The following is a 21393-nucleotide window of genomic DNA, read 5'->3' on the forward strand; positions in this document are numbered from 1 at the left end:
GACTTTGGTTGAAGATACATTTCAGATTAGTGGAGCTAGGTACTAATCATCACAAGAGTAGGTTTGCAAGTGTGAAATTCTACTGCTATCGCTTCTATAGCATAATTAGTGTGACTGAACACCTGCCAGCTTGCAGGGATCCTCCTTTTGAATTACGTTAGCCTGAGTGCCTGAGCCATACAACTCTTTATTCCCTTCTTTTTCTTCTTATTGATGTGCATTATTTCTCTTGATCTGAAGGAAGTGCTGTCCCTTCTTTGCACTGGAAATCTGGAACACTCAGAACGTGCAGCCATGGCATTTTGGAACATAGCAGAGGATAGTACAAGAGCATGGTGCTCTTGCCCACCCATCCTTTCCCTTTGTTCCTGGGGCTTCTGACCATTGTAAACCAACACTGTTCTCTTTCCTGTAACGGTAGAAACAACGTACAGTGCAGCAGAGTCCTTGAAGAAGTTGTCCTGAAGTTATTTTGCAGAAGCCCCATTTTTATAGTAAAAGTGAAACCACCAAAGGGCTTTTTAGTTAGACATATTTTGTGTTAGATTTAAATAAATGTATGTGTGAATTTTTAGTTTGCTACTTTTCTGATTATTCTTAGTGAATCAACTCTATAAAGCAAGCTATAACTACAATGCTCAGAAACATAAGTCATATTAAACAAGAAGTTTCAATTTTGGGTTGCTAAAATTTATCCCGCAGCTTACAAATATGAGCATCTACCAGGATAATCACTGACTGTCTCTTTTCTATGGAAAGTTTGTTCTTCAACAACATCTAACTTCTGCTAAGTATCTTATGTATCCATTGCTTCCCAAACTTCAGCCAGAGCATTGACATGCTAGCTTGTTTAGACAACCAAAACGGAAATGTTGGACTGTTTGCTAACAGCTTAGCTATTGATTCCCACTACAAACATTATAAACATCAGAGGCTGTAAGGCCTTTCAAATGTTAATTTCAATGTAGGTTAAATTTTTATGGCAGTTTGTCAATCTATGTTGCTATAAACTGCAATCCAAATCCTACTTTGCTATACAAAGGAACAGAGATATTTCATGGTCCTAAGTATTCATGGGCTTATTACTATTTATAATTAATTAACCAAACTATTCACAAGTCATGCCATTACTTTGTTTCCTGCTGATTTCAAAACCAAGACCGTGCCAACTTCCTTCCTTTATTGACCCTTTTCCCACTACTGTCATCATGATTTAGGGCTTTCCTTGAACTTCCAGGCTCAAACAAGTCCGTCTTTCCTCTTGGGCTCAGTCTAAGCTCTTTTTTTTTTGTCCCAGATCTCTTTTGGTCAAGCCTGGCCTTGACAAACTCACTTGGAGCACTGATATTTTCCTCAGAGGACTTAAGATTTAATCCTGAAAGTGTACTCTAATTTGTATCTTTATCAACATTTCTTCTTATGACTCAGTCTTCCTTCTCAGGGCTCAAACTTCCTTCTCAGTTGCCCCCCATTTTATTTAACCAATTATTTCCCTTGTGCCTTTTTAAAGTTAATTTCCACGTGTTCTTTAAATATCCTTCAGTTAATGACTCTGGTAACTCTACTTCTGTGAAACATTTAAAATCTTACCTTCCAGCAGCACACAAATTTTATCATTGATTTCTTTTTTTAGAATTATTTTTAATTTTTTTATTTTTCTTTTTTTTCTTTTTTTTTTCTTTTTGATATTTGCATGGGCTTCAAGAACTAAGTTCCTTAAGGCAAGAATATATTTCAAAGTCCAGTTTTCTTACTGAAAAATGTCACGCAGAATTGCACATCTATAGGAAGTAATTAAATAAATACATTTAAAACCAATTAAAACATCCTAAAGAATCATAAGACTCTGACTGAGAACTGAAGTTTTACAGACTGAGAGTACGAAGTACTAACAGAATCCACTGGAGGAAGAGAATGGAATACATGGTTCTGATATGTTTCCATGTTAAAAAAGGGAAAAAAAAAAAAAGAAAGCAAAAGCAATAGCAATGTTTCAATTCTGTGGCTACTAAGTTTATGCCTAGACCCCAGACCTGGAAAGTTGATGCTTTCCTTGTGTGTAAACATTTCTAAAATGCAAATGAAAGTAAAAGTTGGTAGTGGTTTCAAATTTGATTTTTGACATACAAAACTATGGAGCATTTTACACTCTTCTTCCAGACATGACAGACAGAGAATAATATTTTTTTTCAGATCTTATTCCTGCATTGGTTCTAGGCCTATAGCATTATCAAACACAAAAAATACAATCTATATTCATACCATCTCTCACAGACATTTTGGAAACTACAGCTCATGCTTGTCAGCTATAAAACCTTGACTTTTTAAACAACTCATGTACAAAAAAGAAGAACAGGCTTAGTAAAATCAAGCTCTGCTCATATTTTGGTGACATGCTTGGGCTTCAGTCAGAAGTTTAAAACCTGTAGTAGTGTATTTCTGATCTGTTTTCAGACAGATATTAGATATATAAGTCAGAGTATGTAAAGAATCTGTGAATTCTCAGAGGACATGCACTTTAATCTGTTTAATATTTCATACATTATACTTTAGTTAAAGATCTGTGTTTTTTCTCATTAAAATAAACTAGTGATTTAATATTTAATGAACTAAATAAAATATGGTAGTATAATGCTAAGCTTGGTGTCTTTAACTAAGGAAAAGTCAGGGGAGTAAAGTTACAATGCTCATACAGCACCCATAATTCAGGCAAGCTGAACACTTACAGTTTTATTAAATAATAGACATACTGTAAAATTTAACTTTATAGTTTATAGGTGCAATTACAATGATGAGATATAGTTGCTGTGGGCACCATAACTCTGGAATTCTTGAGTTCTGTTATCAATAACCCCAGACATAAGTACAATACTTTTAAACCCAAAGCTTCTTAAAATGATTTAGATACAATAGGCCAAGCTGGTTGCAATGAATTTACCACAAAGCTTCCTATTCGCACATGTAAACACTGTGTATGTACCACGATGAGCTTTGAATGCATTGCTCTGGCCCCACAGTTTGTATGATGTGATCAGGAGGAAGTTTCCAGTCTGAGCCCCACTCACTCACCAAAGTGAGCAGCCACTAAAAAACAGCACGCTACCCTTTCAGTAGCTCTTTCACCTTTTAAAAACTCTGGTTGCAGAAAATGAAAGTTGAGCTGTCACATAGAGACCAGGGGCACAGCAGTCCCAGGGAGTGCCACAAACCCACCGGCTCATTTGTGTACTGGCAGCCACCTGTATGTGCAAAACCCAAGGGGATGATACAAATGCAACCCAAGTTCCATTACCATGTCATGGGTTTAAGGTTTACCTGTATGTGCCAAAGAGAAAAGGATGGCTATGGTTAGGAAAAACAACCAGATTTAGAGAACAGCCTAAAATAATCCAAGTATGCTTCTAATTTCAGTTAACACATTAAGGAAGTCAGAGTGTTTGTACAAACTATCTTGCCTGCCTAGACAAAGCTGCAGTAGAAGAATATAATGGATATTTGATTAAAAAGCTATTTTAGTTAAATAGTTTGCCAGTTTTCTTGCAGACATTTAAGGCTGAGTGGTTTTTTGTTTGTTTTTTTTTTTTTTTCAGTAAGGTTTTGGTATTTGAGTGGGTATTAGGGAAAGACATTTAGGTCCAGATCCCCTTTATCTTATTTCAGTTTTTCAAGAGTTGAAAACCTTAATTTCAGAAGTTGGAGTAGGAGAAAACAGACATCATGTAACTGTTGGAGAACACTTGCAGGGTAAAGAAATGCTTTAGAAGTAGATTTTTGCTTTGGCTATTAATGGTTGTAATACTTTTTATGAAAGGATCTCAGAGCACTGTGTATTACTTGAGCAGGAGAAACAGCCCTTAAAGCTCAGCATTTCCATTCATTGTACCTATTTTGCTGTTTAGAAAACACAGGCAGAAAAATAGTACTTTTGTGCCTATAGTCAAATACCTCAAGCAATACCTACTAAAAGAAGTGACCTCATTTTCAGAGTGCTTTCTTTGGTGCCTGAAAGGAATGGCTGTAACAGCTCATGCAGAAGATGCAATTTACTGTCACAGTAAAGTGTTTCATATCAGCGAAAAAAGTAAAAGATATAGCCCTCTCAAAACTACACATTGTGAAAATAAAATGGAACACATTATTGCATGTTTCTATACATTCTGTTTCTATACATACTAAACTATGTACTAAACATTCTGTAGTGTGTTTCTTCTGTTGATCTGGAAAAATGCCGGGAAAAGTGTCTATGTGAACCTCCAGCTCTTTTATTTTTTTCAGTCAGGAGGTCTGCACAAATTTTCCCACAGGCTCTTCCTTTGTTTGAATGGCCAATGTTACGTCTTGCAAGGTCGCATACTACACTGCATGCAAGTGCATATGCACGGTATCTGCTGCATTAGAGAATTAATAGCATTAAGATTGACACACCTGAGATAAAGCTGTTTCATGCTTTTAAGAAAATAGTATTATCCAATTACCTTGGCAATATGATTTTTTTCAGTATCAGAATATCAAGCAGGTACATCACTTGCATGATTGTTTTTACTCATGAAAAAGGGGGAAGAACTAAACTGAGATCTAACAATGAACATAATTGTTTTTATTAAAATAGAACTATTATTCTTCACACTGTTGAAGTAATAGAGATCCTGGAAACATTTCATCCTGCAAATGATCTTTATGTTCATGTACAATTGTTTCTTTACAAACCTAAATATCAGAAGCACACTTATAGAAAAAGCACAGTGAAACAGAATACCATTATTACTTGAAAATACATAGAAAATATTCAGCAAAGGCCTCTGAGCCAGGCAACATACTGCAACTTAAGACTTCAGCATACACCTAGAAATAAAATGTTTTTTACAAGTATGAAAGCTAAGCCTGACTATAGTTCCTTTCTTCTGATTAAATGGCAAATACAAGATTCTTTTGTAAACAGAACAGACTATACAGATAACATAATGCCACCAGCCAGCATCTTGCCTGGATTCAGCTTGATTTAGTGTATAGATTACCTGTCCTGATCATTAACTAAATGTATGTTGCTCTGGAGGTGTTCACCCTTTGTCATTAGCCAGACTGGACTGACTGGTCAATTCCTTTAATGCATTTTTTGATATAAAGGAACTGCATTTTTCTAATAGATAGTCTAGGTCCCCAAATAAAGAAACTAAGCAAACAGGTTTACTGCCCCCTCGGTTTTCAAGCATTAATTTCAAAAGCTCACACATAGTGGTATGTGAAATAAACCCAGAATGTAAGGACAAAGCTAAAGAACACAGTTGTTATTCAATTTCTAAACAATAAAATGAGAATAACCAATTTCCTTCCTTTTTTTTTTCCCCCAAATTGTTATTAACTTACCTTACCAGATGAAATAGCAAACAGACTGTCTCTATAGCAAATTAAGTTCATTATTGATTTCTAGTTTGATTTGGTTTATTGCAGCTGAAATCATTAAAGCTTCTCCCTGTGCTTTGCCAAAGCAATGTGGATGACTATAGAAGTAAACACAAGGACTGGAAGGAGTGGCTAACCATCGCTCACAGCAGTAGACTCGTAACTTTAGCTTTCTATTAGTATGCAAATACTTAATGAAGTGAAATCACACAACTGAAGAACAATGCTTAATGACTGCTCAGTGCAGATTTTCAAACCCATGCAATTTGGTTTTCTTAGCCAGTATTATGCCTCTTCTGTTGTGCTGTTAAGGAAGTTTCAATTGCCATCTTCCACTTATTAAGCCTATTCCTAGCACTCATGAATATTGAATTAATAAGACCATTAAAGATGAGTAGCATTTCATTCTATCAATGTGCATGCGTTAAGAATCATTGAAGTATGCAAAAAACCCCGATGCCTTAGAAAGCTTAAAGAACAATATATAAGCCTCAAATGTTTTCAAAAAGGCAGATAGGAAGGTTGCTTCTATTTAGGACAAACAATATGCTCAGCCCCACCTGCTTTAGCTTACACTATTTCAGCAGTCAGGTTCTACTACAAATTCATTTAATTTAGCTGACTTATCTCCATAATTTTTACATGAAGAGCATTAAAAGTCAAGACGAAGACCCTGTCCAAGATAAAACATTACTTCCTCAATCCCAAGTGCCTACACCTTGCATCAAACCTGAACAAGCGGTGTGAATTGCAATCTTCATTCACATAACAGTAGTTTGGAAAGTCTTCTGAAACACGAATCCTCATAAAGTCAGTCATCAGACAAAAGTCTTCAAGCATCACTCCAGTTTATAGTTTTCATTCACCAGAAGGTACCTTGACCACTAGTTTGTCAATCTGCTTCACATTCTGTATCATGAAGAGGAATGTGTGTCTCCTACGTAAAACAACCACGTCTTGATTCCTGATAAATTTTTTCCTTCTGCTTTGTGCATAAAAATCCAATCAACCATGAAATGGGCCACGTAGATACAGTAATTCCAGCCAAAGGACTTGCAAGTTTGCCACCCACAAACACATTCTGCAGAAAGGAAGCCAGACAGCAACTACCACATCTGTTAGCTGAAGGAAATGTAGCTGAAGGTCATACAGCAGGACTCTTAGCCAGGACCTCAAGCTAAAACTGCTTCGGTGATACTCATGGATGATAGTCTCTCTGTAGCAGAGGGCAGACATTCATTCTCATCTTTCTCAATATCCTTGAAGCTTTCAGTATGCTTGGCTATAATGAGATACGACTCCTTGCCCAAGTAAAGATAACAGAATGACTGTTAACATAAATACCAAAGGACACTTTCAATGACTAGCAATGAATACATGTTCTTTCACTTCTAGATGCCTTCTTCTCGTGAGGCAGGTCTCTTCCTAACCACTCCAGCACCTGCATACAGTGACTAGTTTGCATCAAATGCCAATACTGTTAAATGAGATGTCATTTTACCTTTCTTTCACTACACATGGCCACAAGTCTGCTATCGAGCAGCCAGCAGGAAACTGGCTTGTGGATGGAGAACATGTGGCAGAATCTGTATCCTTGGAAGAAAACAGATGTGGTGAGGATAGCATTTTGAGAAACAGCCCTTATGCTGTTTCTCTTGGCTGACTGTAACTGGATAATCTGGTGCTTTGCTAATGTGCTCTCGCAGGCAGCTGAACTGCCATCTCCAGCTGGCCGTTAGCTTCTGTCACATTTTAGTGAACAGTGGACAGACTTTATTGTAACTTCCACAATGCTTTCTTTTGGATTACAGCAATGAAATATACCTGTGTAAGAAGCTTTCCTTTGACTCTAAGAAAACCTTCTTGGTTTCAGAACATCATCATGTGTCTTCTCAGTGACTCCAAACTGTCACCTCTGCTCTACAGCAGTGTACCATTGGGTATCAAATCAAATTTATGGTCTTGACTCTCATCTTCTGGGAACTGAACTGCTAGAGACCAGGAAATCTGAAAGATTTCCTAACTGATTAGCAGGCTGGGGTTATGTCAGTAACAAAAATTAGACAAAAACCTACTTGCATAAAAGACTCAGAGACAATTCAAAGTCTGTCTCTGGAAGCCCTGGCCATCAGAACTGTAACAGTGCCTTATCCAACTGCATGGCACATTGTTTAGCCTTTGGTGAGGGAAATACTTACCCATCCAAAGTCCAAACAAGACAGTCCATTGCACAGGCTCAGGGTAAGAGGATGAAAGGACAAATGATACACAATAGATTCATCTTCTTGTTACTTAATTCACTAGTGACAGAAGCTCAGCTGTGCAATAAGCACAGCACAAGAGCATTTGTGAGGCAGAACAGAAACTGTGGCCAGCCGCCCCAGCTCAAACCACTCTTCTGGCACTGTCGTATTTCCCCACTCAAGACCTGTACTATAAATTCTATTATTGAAACAAAAAAAAGCAATAACTGGATGTAGGGGAAATATTCCTTATTTGCATTAGCTGAGGAAAACATCATTGATTAGTATTTTTTTCCCCACCTGCTTTGCGTAGCTCCACAATAAAAGTTTAGGATTTCAAGCTCAGATGCAGATTTAAATGATCCTCTTTGCTGGACTTGATTTGCCTTGATTTTTTTTTTAAAGTAGAATTAATGTAAATAATAAGATTAGAACACTCCAGATATTTAAGGCTACAGAAAGGAGTCAGAACCAGGACTGAGTCAAATTGTATCCATGAAGGAACTGAAATAGATACCAAATGCCAGGTATTGTGTGCAGCCATATTTTTCATAAACATTTCTGACATAACAGTATACATAACATCGTGCCACCCATGTATGTTGCTAGTTCCTATATATGGTATGCTAAGACACACAATGGGCAACCAGCTGCTAAAACTGTGTTTATTAATGGATGCGCTGTTAGAATGTAGGATGTTATCAGCATGAACTAACAGCAATACAAGTTAATCTAGAAAAAATAAGATCAGTGCCAGTATATTCAACACTAAGAAGTTACAGAATGGTGATAAAACTGAAGGATAGAAAAGTATCACCTAAGGAACATGGACAGATAAAATGTGAAGTACTGACATTGCTGTAGAACAGCTCTCTTAGTACTTAGGTGGCCCCCATTACTGCATTACTCAGACACCAAAGGTCAGTCCAGCTTTTAATTAAATGAATGAGAACACAGCAGACAGCAGCTGTTAAGGTGAAATATGTGGCAAGATCATTCTCGCAAACTCAGCTGACATTTTTTTTTTTAAGGTAAATTAAAGAACTGCAAAGATGAGAAGGACAGCTATACTGAAATACTCTCCCACAAATTTGTCTTAATATGGCAAAGATATCTTGGGTAGGTTAGCAGGTAGGCTAAATAACCAAGCTATATGTTCAATAGAATTGTTATGAATTTATTTGTAAATAAGCCATTTTGTGCTTTATTTATATTTTCCAAGTGCCAGTGCAAAAAAAATCTAACTTTATTCATTATTCATATTACCCATCTCACAATTTAAAAACTGAAATAAATCAGATTTCTGTGAATTATTTTTTCATTTTGTTATTGTTAGAAGTTATTTTATTTTAAAATTCATGAACATTTAAGAATTTCCAAATGTTCTCATGATTATTCCATTACCTGGAAGGTGGCCTAGAATACATTACAACATGTGACATTTTATTTCACAGTCATTTGAATTGTTTCACTAGCTTTACTGAGAAGTATGTTTTATGTGAGCTTAGTAAAAAAAGTTTGAAACCTATACCTCAAACACATTGTAGTACTGACTGGAAAACTGAGGGGAAATAATATATGCTTCATTGATTTTCAATCTATAATGGAATAAGAGAGAAACAGACAGATCTTCAGATATATGGAAAATGGAAGATCAATATTAATGGATATTAAACCCCAACTTTTATATATATATACAAGGACATACTAAAAGATTAATTTCAATGTAGTAGTTGCGATGGAAATGCAAACACCACAAGTAGAGATTAACTGAAAATGCAGATAGACTTGCATAGATGAACCCAGTATAAGAGATCTAACATGAATTGTTGTGTTGTAAGGATAAACGCTTTGTAATTTAACATAGCACACTAACAAATCATATGACAGATACTGGTCCTTATTAGCACCCTGACCTAGGGCAATGCCCTCTGTTTGCCTGGACATTCATGGGCACAGGCAACAGAAAGAGACTGGGACTGAGCAATATCTCTTAAGAAACTGGAAGCTCCTTGTCCCGAGTCTGGAAAACAGGTCATAGAAAACTATGAGTTTCTTAACACTACACTTTATATAATAGTTCACATGACAACCTTCACACAGGAAACTGAGCACAGTACCAACCAGAGTCCTTCACCACCAGAAAATGCTTATTATACCCAGAAACTTGTCTTATATTTTTTATGGTATTTCTTACAGTCTCCCACCAAAAGACAAGCAATGCAAATGTAGGAACTCAAATGACTGCACCATCGTTCCCACCTCCTGCACTTCAGTTTTGAGAAGTAAAATTTCCATTCTCAGCCCCAAGTATCTGACACAATTGACTTCAGTCTCATCAAATGGGATCGAGAGGAAACATATGACTGACCCACAGAAGAATAAAAGAGGAATAATATGAAAAATTTCATCCTTTATATTTTTCTCCATCTTTTAATGAAGGGACCAAGGACAATGGGGACGGTAATTAGAGGGAACATTGAATGGCAAAACTATAATTGGAGACAGACTCTGCAGTGTATTTGAAACCCTATTAGCTTCAACAATCATGAATTCATAGAAAACAAGAGTGTAAAAAATTTCTACCCGTGTATTTAGACCCTACTGTTTGCAGAAAAAGGCTGCTGCTTACATTTCATCTTCTATAGTTTTCTTAATTTTAATTTTTTGAGAGAAGTTACCAGGGAAGTAAAGGCTGTCCACTGCTTTATAAATTATTCTCTCAAGGGAGGGAAACCAACTTGGAGAAGAGTTTTGAGAAAAGATGAACAGTTCCTTCTCTCCTTCCTTCAAATCAGTCCAACTTGTAAACTGGATCAAATAAAAGCATTTTCCTGAAGCAAGAAGATAAAAAAAAAGGAATTTAACTTTCTGCCTCCCAGTCCCTCATTCTTGAAAGGAGAAATAGAGAAAAGAGAAAAATACAACTCCATTCCCAAAACGCAGGTGAGAGGAAAAGGTTTGCTTGACGGTCTTTAGACTACTCTGGGAGCCAATATCTCTTTCTGAAGATGCACAGTGTGAGCCAAGTCTCTCCTAGGCCTCCAAGGGTGGACACTGCACTTCAGCACCCAGGTTGGAAGCGGAGCCTGCTGGGGCAAAGAAAGACTGTGCAATGCAGGAGGACTCTGCATTGGATCCAAATTCCAAATTATGAGAAATAAGCCCATCTGTAACACAAACTACTGCCAATTCCTTCCACAGAATGGTTATGTGGAAAATATCACACCAAGTGAGATAATTGTTTGTTATTTCCATGTCTTTACACTGAGAACGTATCCAGATACTTTTGTGAAAAAAAGCCCTTACAAGTAAATGTGAAATCAATGTCATCTGTGATCTCTGATATACTCAGATCTATCAGAATAAAGAAAATGATCCTGAGTACCCTGAGTTGAAAAAAAGTCACTCCATCAATGAATTCAGATACTACGACAAGAGGAGTTTGCATGAACAAAATAGTTGCCTCTTTAAAGGATCAGAGAGTTTATGACCTGGACCATAAACAACAGCTTGAATTACAAGTTTGTTGATAAAAGCATCTATTTAACATTTAATGAGTTGAATAAAACAACAAAGTGTCATCATAATGAAATGAAACGAGCAGAGTTGTCCAGTATTGTCATGATTTTGCAGTTTACATCTCATCTAGTGCATTTCTAATTGTTCTAACATACCACACCAGCCTTTTGGTACAATGATAAGGTCAGCAGGAAAATGACAGATACACAGAATACCTCTGCAGCCCACTAATGGAGTAATGCTCTGCTGCTGTTAATATATCTTTATACTGCAGGACAGCCAAAAGGCCTCAATTAGGTTTGTGCCCATTGTGCTGGGCACTGTGGAAACACAAAAGGGAACAAAGTCCTAGCCCCAAAGGGCTTGTAGTCTAAAGAGATAAGTGCTAACAGTGAAGAGAAAGGCAATGGGATGCATTCAAAATAGACTGACTTTTTAATACTTGTATCTATTTGTCATCCTTCCAAGCTGCTAAGAGAGAAGAATAATCCTGACCTGCTTCCTCAAATCTACTCTGAATATTATTTTCAATGTTAATTGAAACCTGCTTAAGATTTTCCTTTTTCTTTAAAACAATTTCTAACCAGTTATATTTCCATGGCTTTTACAAGCAAGTATACAATTAGAAAAAATGAAACAAAATTAAATGAAAACCAAAACAGAACTACCAGTGAGAATGAGAACCACGGTGAGAACTTAATTATTGTGAGAATTCAGTTATTCTAATTCCTGCCCTTGACAATTTTTGGACATATTTTCATACAGACACAGATAATGTCCTCTAATTCCACTTCAAGAGTCTATTCCTGTCAGTTAAACATTATCTAAAAGTCCCTATGGAGGTGTTCATTTAAAGCTGATGCTGGCACAGTTTTTTTCTCTTTTCTGGCCATCTGGTCACAAACTGAATAGTGAGCAATTTTATCTAAACCTGAGAGTAAGATTGAAGGAGTAAACAAAAACATCGACAAAAGAAGTCTCAGGGTCCAAAGTAACCACGACAATCAAGCCTGAAGTTATGATTTCTTCTCACTCACAAAATTCAGACAAAAGGGGCTTAATAAAAAAAAACACCCTCAAAAGGTTGCAACCTGAGGCTATTTTGAAACCCCTCTTCCTCTCCAGTCCATACGCACAGCTGTAAACACACATTGAGCATTCATATTGCCCCCTCAACCCACTCTCACAACAATTAATAGAAAATACACAGATCCATTTCTTTACATTTAAAACATAGAATCCCAGAGGCTGGCATTCAAAATTATTTTGCATGCCATTCAATAAAACCTTTTAAGATCAATTTTTAAATGCGGATGCCTCAGTCCTACGCTTTCTCTGCATACTGACTTAAACAACAGAATGTGGAAGCTGACTGTCTCATTAAAGTGCCCATATGAGAAGACTCACTACAGTTTCTATACAAATAGACAAGAGTCCCACTACATTAAAATAAAACCAAATCATCTTAGCAAACCTCTTTTTTCCTCATGGTCTTCTCTCTTCTCTGTGCAACGTTGTTCCATCGTACACACACACTTAGATGTGCCATAAGTGCTTCGTTTAAAGTGCATAAAAGCTACCCAAAGCTCTTCTAAGAATGAAACAGTTTTAATATTTTCTGATCCATGTTCCTGCCACATTCACCGGCAGTATGATAGCTCCAAGAGCAGACATCTGATTCTTGACATTTAAAGATACAATACTGGTGAAAAATAGTGACGCTGTATTAACTGCAAACAGCTTGTGAGGGAGTAGGTGATGTACTCCTAAAATGTATAATCAGAACAAGCAATAATTTCAACCTTTTGATTTTTATTTTTGTCTCAAAGCCATGAGAAAGAGGAATAGCTAGATAAACAAATCTGGACATGTTACAATAACTGTTTTATGAGAATGTATATTCTATGGCAAAAAGGAAAGTAGGCTGTTTTCCTGCTGGAGAAAGTATTTAGGTACCCCAAAGTTTCTCAAAAGGGTCTCAAAAGCTTTCATAATAAAATAAGCAGTAAATGAAGGCGAATCTTGAAATTACAGAAATCAAAGAATTTGTATCCTGGTAACATTCAGTTAATTGACATTGTAATGCTAACTGCAAGCACTACAACATCAAATTCCCTGTACCCCTACTGTGACTGCCTTATACATTCAAAAAAGTACACAGAAAGGTCTTATTTTGCCCACATGAAAAAAATTAAGCCTGTTCCAACATGAACTGTTTCTTTGAAATAACAAATGCTGGCAAAAAAAAACAAACCAAAAAACACCCAACACCCAAAAAACCACCACCCCCCCCAAAAAAAAAAAAAAAGAAAAGCAAATTTATTTATAAATTTATTTATTTTTAATTTCAGCAGCTTTACCCCTTGTTTGGTGATCAGTGACCTCTTGGGAAAGTTGAAATACCAGAGCAAACCTCCATCCCCCACAAACACCTGAGACAAGGCAGAGCACAGTTAACAGCAATCAGTTCTCTGCACTGTACCTGGAGGTACTGACATGACCGTTCCTGTTGACACGTCTCTGCCTTCACCACTGTCTGGTCCATGTTAACTGATGCTTTCTGGTAAACTTCACGGGCTCTGCTCACGGTTAATGTAGAGGACCAAGAGCTTTTCTTCATTAACTGGGAGTCCAAATTCATGGGCAGGTTTGCACAGGTAGAGCATTTGACATCATTATTGCTTCTGGATGACTTCACAGTATGTTCGCTAATAGTGTTATAGGCTTCCATAAAGTATTGGGAAGAAGAACGATCAGGACATCTTCCCATGGTCATGACCCCACTGGGACCATGATAGATGCAAACATCATTGTCCAAGTTGTCATCTGAACTCCACCATCCTGATGCATTGGATCTGGGCTTACCTTCCGATCGCCTTTCTTTACTCTTGCTGCGCTTCCCATACCTCATTGTCTGTGACTCCTCCGGGCTTGCTTTGCCACCATTGACGCTCCCCTTGGATGGTCCCTCCAGTGAATGGGACTTGGTAAAGAGCTTTTGAACAGAATGGACCAGATGCCGGATCCTCCCTGGGCTGTCACTGCGGTGCTCCATGGCAGTCCGCTTGTACTGCAAAGTGTGGTAGCCATCCCGATTCAGAGGCAGCTGCCTCTCAAACTGGTCCAAAAGGTTGGCAGGAATGCGGTTGGTCTTGTTGGCAGTTCCGTGGGGAACCAGAGCACACTCGTCCTTGAGTTCGTGGTGGGAACTGTAATGCCTCCGGGGAAACGTGCTGCTGGCGATCTGGTCGCTGTAGGGCACCATACACTCTGCCTGAAAAGAGTTCCTTTGAGTGTAGTAAGGGTGGTCTGCAGGATGGGGGTCCACCGGGTTTAACAAATATGGCTTCCTGTCCGGGTGGTGTGGCAGACTGTCACATGGAGGGTCACAGGCAACCCCATGATGATGACTACGGCTGCTGGATAATCCCTTCATCACTGATGTAAAGCGAGTCCCAAAGTCATCTAATACGTATGGCTATGCAATGGGCAGATCTCAGAGAAAGGCCTAAAAGAATGAAATACAACAGAAGCCATAAGATATTAAAGCTAAGAAAAAAACCAACATGTGCACATTTAGGATTCATTGTTTCTTATTGGAAAAATCATTGGAAAAAATTTTTTCTGATTCTTTTTAATCACTTAATCTTTCCCATGTCCAGCGTAGTGATAGGAGATACCTAAACAATACACAAGAACAATTATCTTATTCCACCAGCTAGGAAACAAATGCAAGAAATTTTTTCTGATATGAAATTCACTATTGTTCACAAATCCACAGCAAGGTAAGTGTCATGACCTACAGTCTAAAACCTCAGTCCTGAAAACATTTGTGGACATGGGCCTCCCAGGAGTCCTTAATTACTCATCTGCCTGTTTTCAGGGCCAAATAAACACATTAAAAAGGTCATGTCTTTGAGGGAGCACTTTCTAGGTAGCTTTGGGCCAGATACTGTTGTGCAATTAATGGGAAACTTTTCTTGGTCTTCATTGCACATCTATTTGTGATTCAAGTGCAGTTCTACTTGATCTCCATGTTGTCTGCCTAGACTGTAAGCATCTCAAGACAATACATAAACATATTTCTGTAAGCTCTTTTCAAATTAGAGAATGAAACAATAATACATTACACTGTCAAAATGAAGCCAAACTAACTGTTTAATAACCTATATACTTGGGCTGGTTGTATTTAATCTTTACTCACTCTTATTCACAAAAAAATAATAAATTATTCTGATAATGCATGGCTTAGTTTAATTTTCCAAAAAATTTCAGAGTACTAAGCAGTGTTTAAATATCCCTATGTATTCCTTCTACCATTAGTATAATCGGTATAGCCAAAATATTGCACACTGCTATAAGTCTATGGGATTTCAACACTTAATACTTGATTACAGTGATTTAGCCCTGAAGTGACTCAATGTTATAGACTGTTGATTACAAGTTGAAAATTGAAATCTTCATCACAAGTGACATAATAACCACTCTGTTTGAGGCCAGATGTCCTCATTTTAGCTCTCACCACTAGCAAAAGTCTGCATGCAACTGCTACTGTAACCTCTGAGCTACTGACACGGAAATTATGGGGTTTCAGAGGTGGCAAAACATTCTCATGGTGCTGTGTCAGCTTCTGATGGACAGAGGACTCCTTAGAGGATGCCCTCTTCTACCACACACAACTGAAATTGGAGTCACTCAGCTACTTTATTCCCTTGTGGCATGGCTAATCACATAATACTTTTGGAAATATCACCCTTGAGATCTTTCTTGGAGTATAGATAAACTTGCATAGCAAACAGTTTTCTACTATGTTCCTCCAGTGTCCTCTCAGATAAAGTTCACGTTTTAACAGGTTGTAGACATTGTACCTACTGGCAAATTGTCAACAATGAAGCTTTCTAAATAACATTGAGTGAATGTCAGTCTGGAAAAGCATGCTCTGCCTTTCATCAGAACATATTTTGTATTTTCTTTTGGATCTGTGGTGAGCTGAAGAGGAGTGTTTTTTCAATATGCTTCAAAGCCAGTCTGGATATCCTGCATTTCATTCCCCCCTCACTGCATCCCTGCAATGCAGAAGATGTTCATTCTCAGGAGACCCTGAATTCGAAAAAAAGATTTTTCAAAATACCACAAAAAGCACTGGAAATATTCCAAATGGAGGAGCTCACTGGCTTACCTGAAGAGGAGGATGGCCCAAGGCACTTTTAGAAGCACAAAAATAATATATTCAGAGGCTGAACTTGTCAATTACACTGTAGTGACAATCCTTAGCACTTCTAAAAAGCATTTTACATCTCTCTGAACTCCTTTAAAAATATGATCTGCTAGACTGTTTAATAGAGAAAAGTCCAAAGGGGTGTAGTAGTAGATGTTATTTAGATCTTTGAAAATGTGACTTGACCAAGAATATCCCATCAAGAAGAATATCACTAAAGGATATAATGACCAAATAAAAATACTCCAATATCTGGTATCTATGAATATCTTTCACAGTTGAGGGCTTGTGAAAACAAGGCTTCAGCCAGTTAATTTTTATTTAAATCCATTTATAACCATGCAACACTCCTCAACATGTTTGATATATTATCTTAGAGTTAACAATAGTGTGCTCTATAAGATAAAAATAGTAAAACCTTGCCCCAAAGTTATGAGAAACACATGAAGAAGTGCAGTAAAGTGGGACATGTCCAGAACCAGTGATTTATTTTCATTTTTTCTTAATCTGAATGGCTCTGAACTTTTCATTTTTGTCTCCTGTGGAAAAAGAGTATGTGTAGCCAGAGAACTGAAAGGACTGATATTTTACTGTATGAAGTCATGACAGGCACAGGGGATGTCATGGAACTATTAAGAATATGTAGTCTTATTATATTGATAGAGCAGAATAGCTGGGATGAGGAAACACTTGATCTGATTTATAGGCTGGGATGCAATAGTGTGGAACATCTTGAAGACAAAGATGAGCTTAAAAGATCCAAGTATGCTTTGACCGATGAGCGCAACAGTGTTACCAGCTGTGTTTTGGATGGACTGGTAATATGAATGCAAAGCAGGATGTGCAAGGAGTCTCAAAAAGTGAAAAACCTTATGAAAAGTGACATTTGACTGTATATAGAGAAAGGGATAGGCTTTCCATAAATTGTGGAGGAAGATTGGCTAAGCACTCCTATATAAGCTTGGATGACAAGTAGGATGGTGGAAATGTTTAAAGAAAAGATAACATTTAGTTCTACACCCATTTTGAGTCTGAGCTGTCACTAAATATTCCATGAGGAACTACTGCAGAAAAAAGCAGAAAATAGATAGGATGATCTGCCCAAGAGGAATCAGATTAAGAGATACAGAGAATAACAAAGAAAAGATGCTTGTGAAAGCAAAAAATCATAGCGTTACAAACAAAGGAGGATAAAGCTTTGCAGGAGCAGCAGATTTGAGAGGAGAAAAAACCAGAAGTAGCAAAGACCAGAGAGTGATAGAAAAACTAAACCAAAACCAAAAGGAAGCAACAAAAAGGCCTGATGGTAAAGGCTCCAAAACCTGGGAGAAACTGAAATTCAGATTAAAAAATGTTTATTCCCGACTCTTAGACTGGTGTATGCATTATGAGAGTTTTTTTCTGCTGTAACAGCATTGAAGACATTTATTTTATCATGTGTCAAGTGTGATAAAAACCCATGAGTATTAACCAGAACATGGTTTCTTCTTACCCTAACTATATTACTGCTGCTACAGGCTTGAAAGTGTAATGAATTAGAAAACAACAAACACTGTACCATAGCTCAACTTCCAAGAAGGAAAGAATAAGTATAGCATAGTATAGCATACTCTGCACTGAAGAAAGGAGTAGTGCTTTTCTTAAATATTTAGTAGACAATTCTTCTGCAGAGAAAAAAACCCAACACAATTCCTAAATCACTTACACCTCAATCCTGCTTTAATATGTTAATATATGTCTAGAAAAAACCCCACCCTACAGCCTCTGATTCCATCATTATTTTTCAAAAAATATGCATAATTTTCCATAATTGTGTTGGCTGAACCTATCAAATAATGTTTAGTGCAATTAACAGCTGGAGACAGGGCTATCTGATCATATCATGAATAGCTGAGAGGAGGCCAATTAAATTTTTATTGTATTGTATTTTTTGGCCAAACTAGGAACATTTAATTACTCATGAAATAAGGCAAGACAACAGATGAACACATTGCATATTGATAAACTGTGGACATAGCAATTCTACGTACAGCAGACGAAAACCACTGATGGCATAGGAATAAATGAGGTATTAAATAGATACAGTATTGTAAGGCTAAAGAATGCTTATTAATTTCAACATTCATGTTACATTTGCTTTTGTTTTCTTGAGGATGCCCTGGGTAAGAAGGATATGAATATATTCATCCTTGCTGCTAACGTGGTGTCCCTAATGCACAACAATTTGTTGGAATAACTTAGTAGCTAGAAAATTGTGTAATTAATTCTTATGTAATTAAAGTGAAAATGCATGCAAAATAACAAAAGCTGAATGCATTAATTACCCCCACTTTTACAAATTCTATTTAACTATATTGTCTACATATGTTCTAAATTTATTCATAAAACACATCTTCAAGAAATATATTCTTTTCCTTAGATATATGTGAAAATTTCTTTCTTTAAAAGGTTTACTGATATGCCACACAGCCCCTCCAATTTTATCTCAAAGGACTGCAGATTAATATTTCTTACATTTTTACAGGAAGCTGTGAAAAACAATCAGGTAACAAATGCTTTCACTAAAATAATGCATACATAGGTATATAGACAGTAAGCAGGTAATACAAGAGTGTAGTAGGTAGTACAAAATGGATAATTAATAACTAAAAATGACTGATATAATAAAAATTATTTATGGCCATTAGCAACTTACAAAGCTTCATAATTGAAATGTATTTTTATAGGAACAGTTCATATTTTTCTCTTTTTTTCCAATAATCTGATAATGTTATAGCAGTTCAAGATTCAGATCAAGGCAAACTGCCACATGCACAATATAATGCATAATGCATAATGTAAAGTGTAAGGTCAATAACTGTGAAGATAACTGACAGAATGGCAGTGATACCTATGTCAAGATGTATAGGTTAACTATAAAAACATGGAAGTAAGATATATATGAGGAACAGACAAGCATTCTCTTCCAATTTGTATTGGCAATATACAGAAGGAAAGCAACGCAACTACGTTACGTGTGGTTACCCACAGACACCCTGACAGCCAACTCTAACCCTAATGCCAACAGAGACACCTGATTAAGTGCCATTAGGACCACAGCATCTTAAGTCTTATATCTTTGTTCAGAAACTAAGGCATTGCTTATTTACTCACACGCTATGGAATGTTCCCAGGGAAATTCCCTTCCCTGATTCTTAGAGTTTTACAGAAACATGGACGATAACTTTTATGCTGAGAATCAAACTTCTATATGCTACTCAAACAGCACACTGCTTTATCCTAAAGGTCTTGATATTTTACAGCCATTCTGTGTGGCCTGCCTGTTATGTTACATCACATTAATGAAAATCTAGACATCAAGAAAAGGATATATATTCTAAAATGCATCTATGCGCATATTTTATTAAAGGTGTACAGAAGAAAAGGAGGTCTCAAATTATCTTTCTAATCCATTTTGGCAGCTAATATTAAAGATACTGTGCCTTGGGTAACAGTCTCAAGAGAATGTTTGGCCTTTGCTTCCAGGCCAGCACTCACACCAGGCAAGTCATACTTACAGTATAATTTAATTTTAAACAGTGGGCAGGGAGTCATAAAGAAAAACATTTTGGCCAGTAACATAAACTCATTCCAGCTTCATGGGCAGATCAATAAGTGGCAGTAACTGGGGAAAAAAAGTAATTAAACTCTAGCTGATCTGTGAGGAGTCCCTTGTGAATGATATGCATACTGAAAAAACAAGGAGAGAAGCATCCTACTAACAATGTCATAAATATAGATATTTTTTTTAAATTTCTGTCTGCACCCAACAATTTTTAGTTTGGACACACTTGTGATGACATTTACATTTGACGATTGTTTTAGTCCATGTGCTTTTGGTGGGCAACTGTGGTGGTCAGTACCAGGGTAGTAGGTTCCTTGAAGGTCTGGGTTTGAATTTCTTTTCTTCATCTCTGTGGCTAATAACAAGTTGTTTCTTCACTAGAAGTGTCACTAGAACTGTAGTCACTAAAGGAACCTAACACATAATTAATCTCTGAGTCATATCTAAATACATTACAAGGTCTGCAAGAGTTCTAGCAGCAATATGTCAGCAAAATTTTGACACACACAGTCTGAGTTTTTCAATCCTGTTAGGAGTGCAACTGGGCAATATGCAGGATTGCACGCAAAAATCTTGGCCCTACAAATAGAAATACTAAACTGTGAACATCTGCTCTTCCACTCCTGTCATTTGCACACACAATTAACAGGCAACTGTTAAAAAATCCTGATCTGTCTGGTGACTAATAATATTCTGTGTAATTAGACTGCTCATGCCTTTTCTGCAGTATAGGACAAAGAGTCTCTCTGACTTGATAAGGTACAGCATATCAGTTGGAGAGCCTGTTGTGAATTCCGCTGAAAAGTCAGAACTGCTAAACAACAATTTCTTCTTCCAGAAATAATGCAACCAGAAGATTATGTCTGCATAATGTGTATGTAAGATAATGCATTAAATTGAATCATTTGGTAAATGTCATGTAGGCAGTATTGAAGCATATACCTCATTTACAAGTTTAGATGTTTCATTTTGTCCTTCTATGACTTCTCAGTAGGATGATGAACTTAATGACCTTAACTTTTTTTTTACCAGTACTTAAAAATGAGTTTCCAGAACGCTGTTTGGGGTAGGGGAACAGCAAAAAAGCATGAAAAGGAAGATACTCCAGAATTTGGAGCAAGGCTAAAACATACTTTTCTAGGTTGTTTGTACAGATAATCAATGATTTAGACTGCTTGTATTATCTCAGGTTTACAAAAGGAAGCAAGTATGAGGGACAGGCTACATGTTCCTACAGAACTGACATCTCATAAAAATAGAGGGGCTACCACAATGGCATAAACCATACAATATTAAATGACTAAAGCACATATGGAAATGTCAGATATGTACATGGATTCCTGCAAGACAGTCAGCTATGAATGTCAAAGGCTTATTTTTATAGTAGGAATGAGATTATCAGCAGA

General features: G+C 36.9%; 1 protein-coding gene across 2 annotated transcripts in view; it reads right to left on the reverse strand.

The window, feature by feature from the left end:
- The window catches only part of DLGAP1 (DLG associated protein 1), a 429880-nt gene that overhangs the window by 128588 nt on the left and 279899 nt on the right, over positions 1 to 21393 (reverse strand). For both annotated transcript variants that reach the window (XM_056333020.1, XM_056333021.1), the window contains one exon: positions 13648 to 14673. In XM_056333020.1, the coding sequence (XP_056188995.1) occupies positions 13648 to 14601 (954 nt within the window). In that variant the 5' untranslated portion in view covers positions 14602 to 14673. The remainder of the gene's footprint in view (positions 1 to 13647; positions 14674 to 21393) is intronic.

The sequence above is a fragment of the Falco biarmicus genome, chromosome 3, assembly GCF_023638135.1.
Source record: "Falco biarmicus isolate bFalBia1 chromosome 3, bFalBia1.pri, whole genome shotgun sequence".
Taxonomy (NCBI): Eukaryota; Metazoa; Chordata; class Aves; order Falconiformes; family Falconidae; genus Falco; species Falco biarmicus.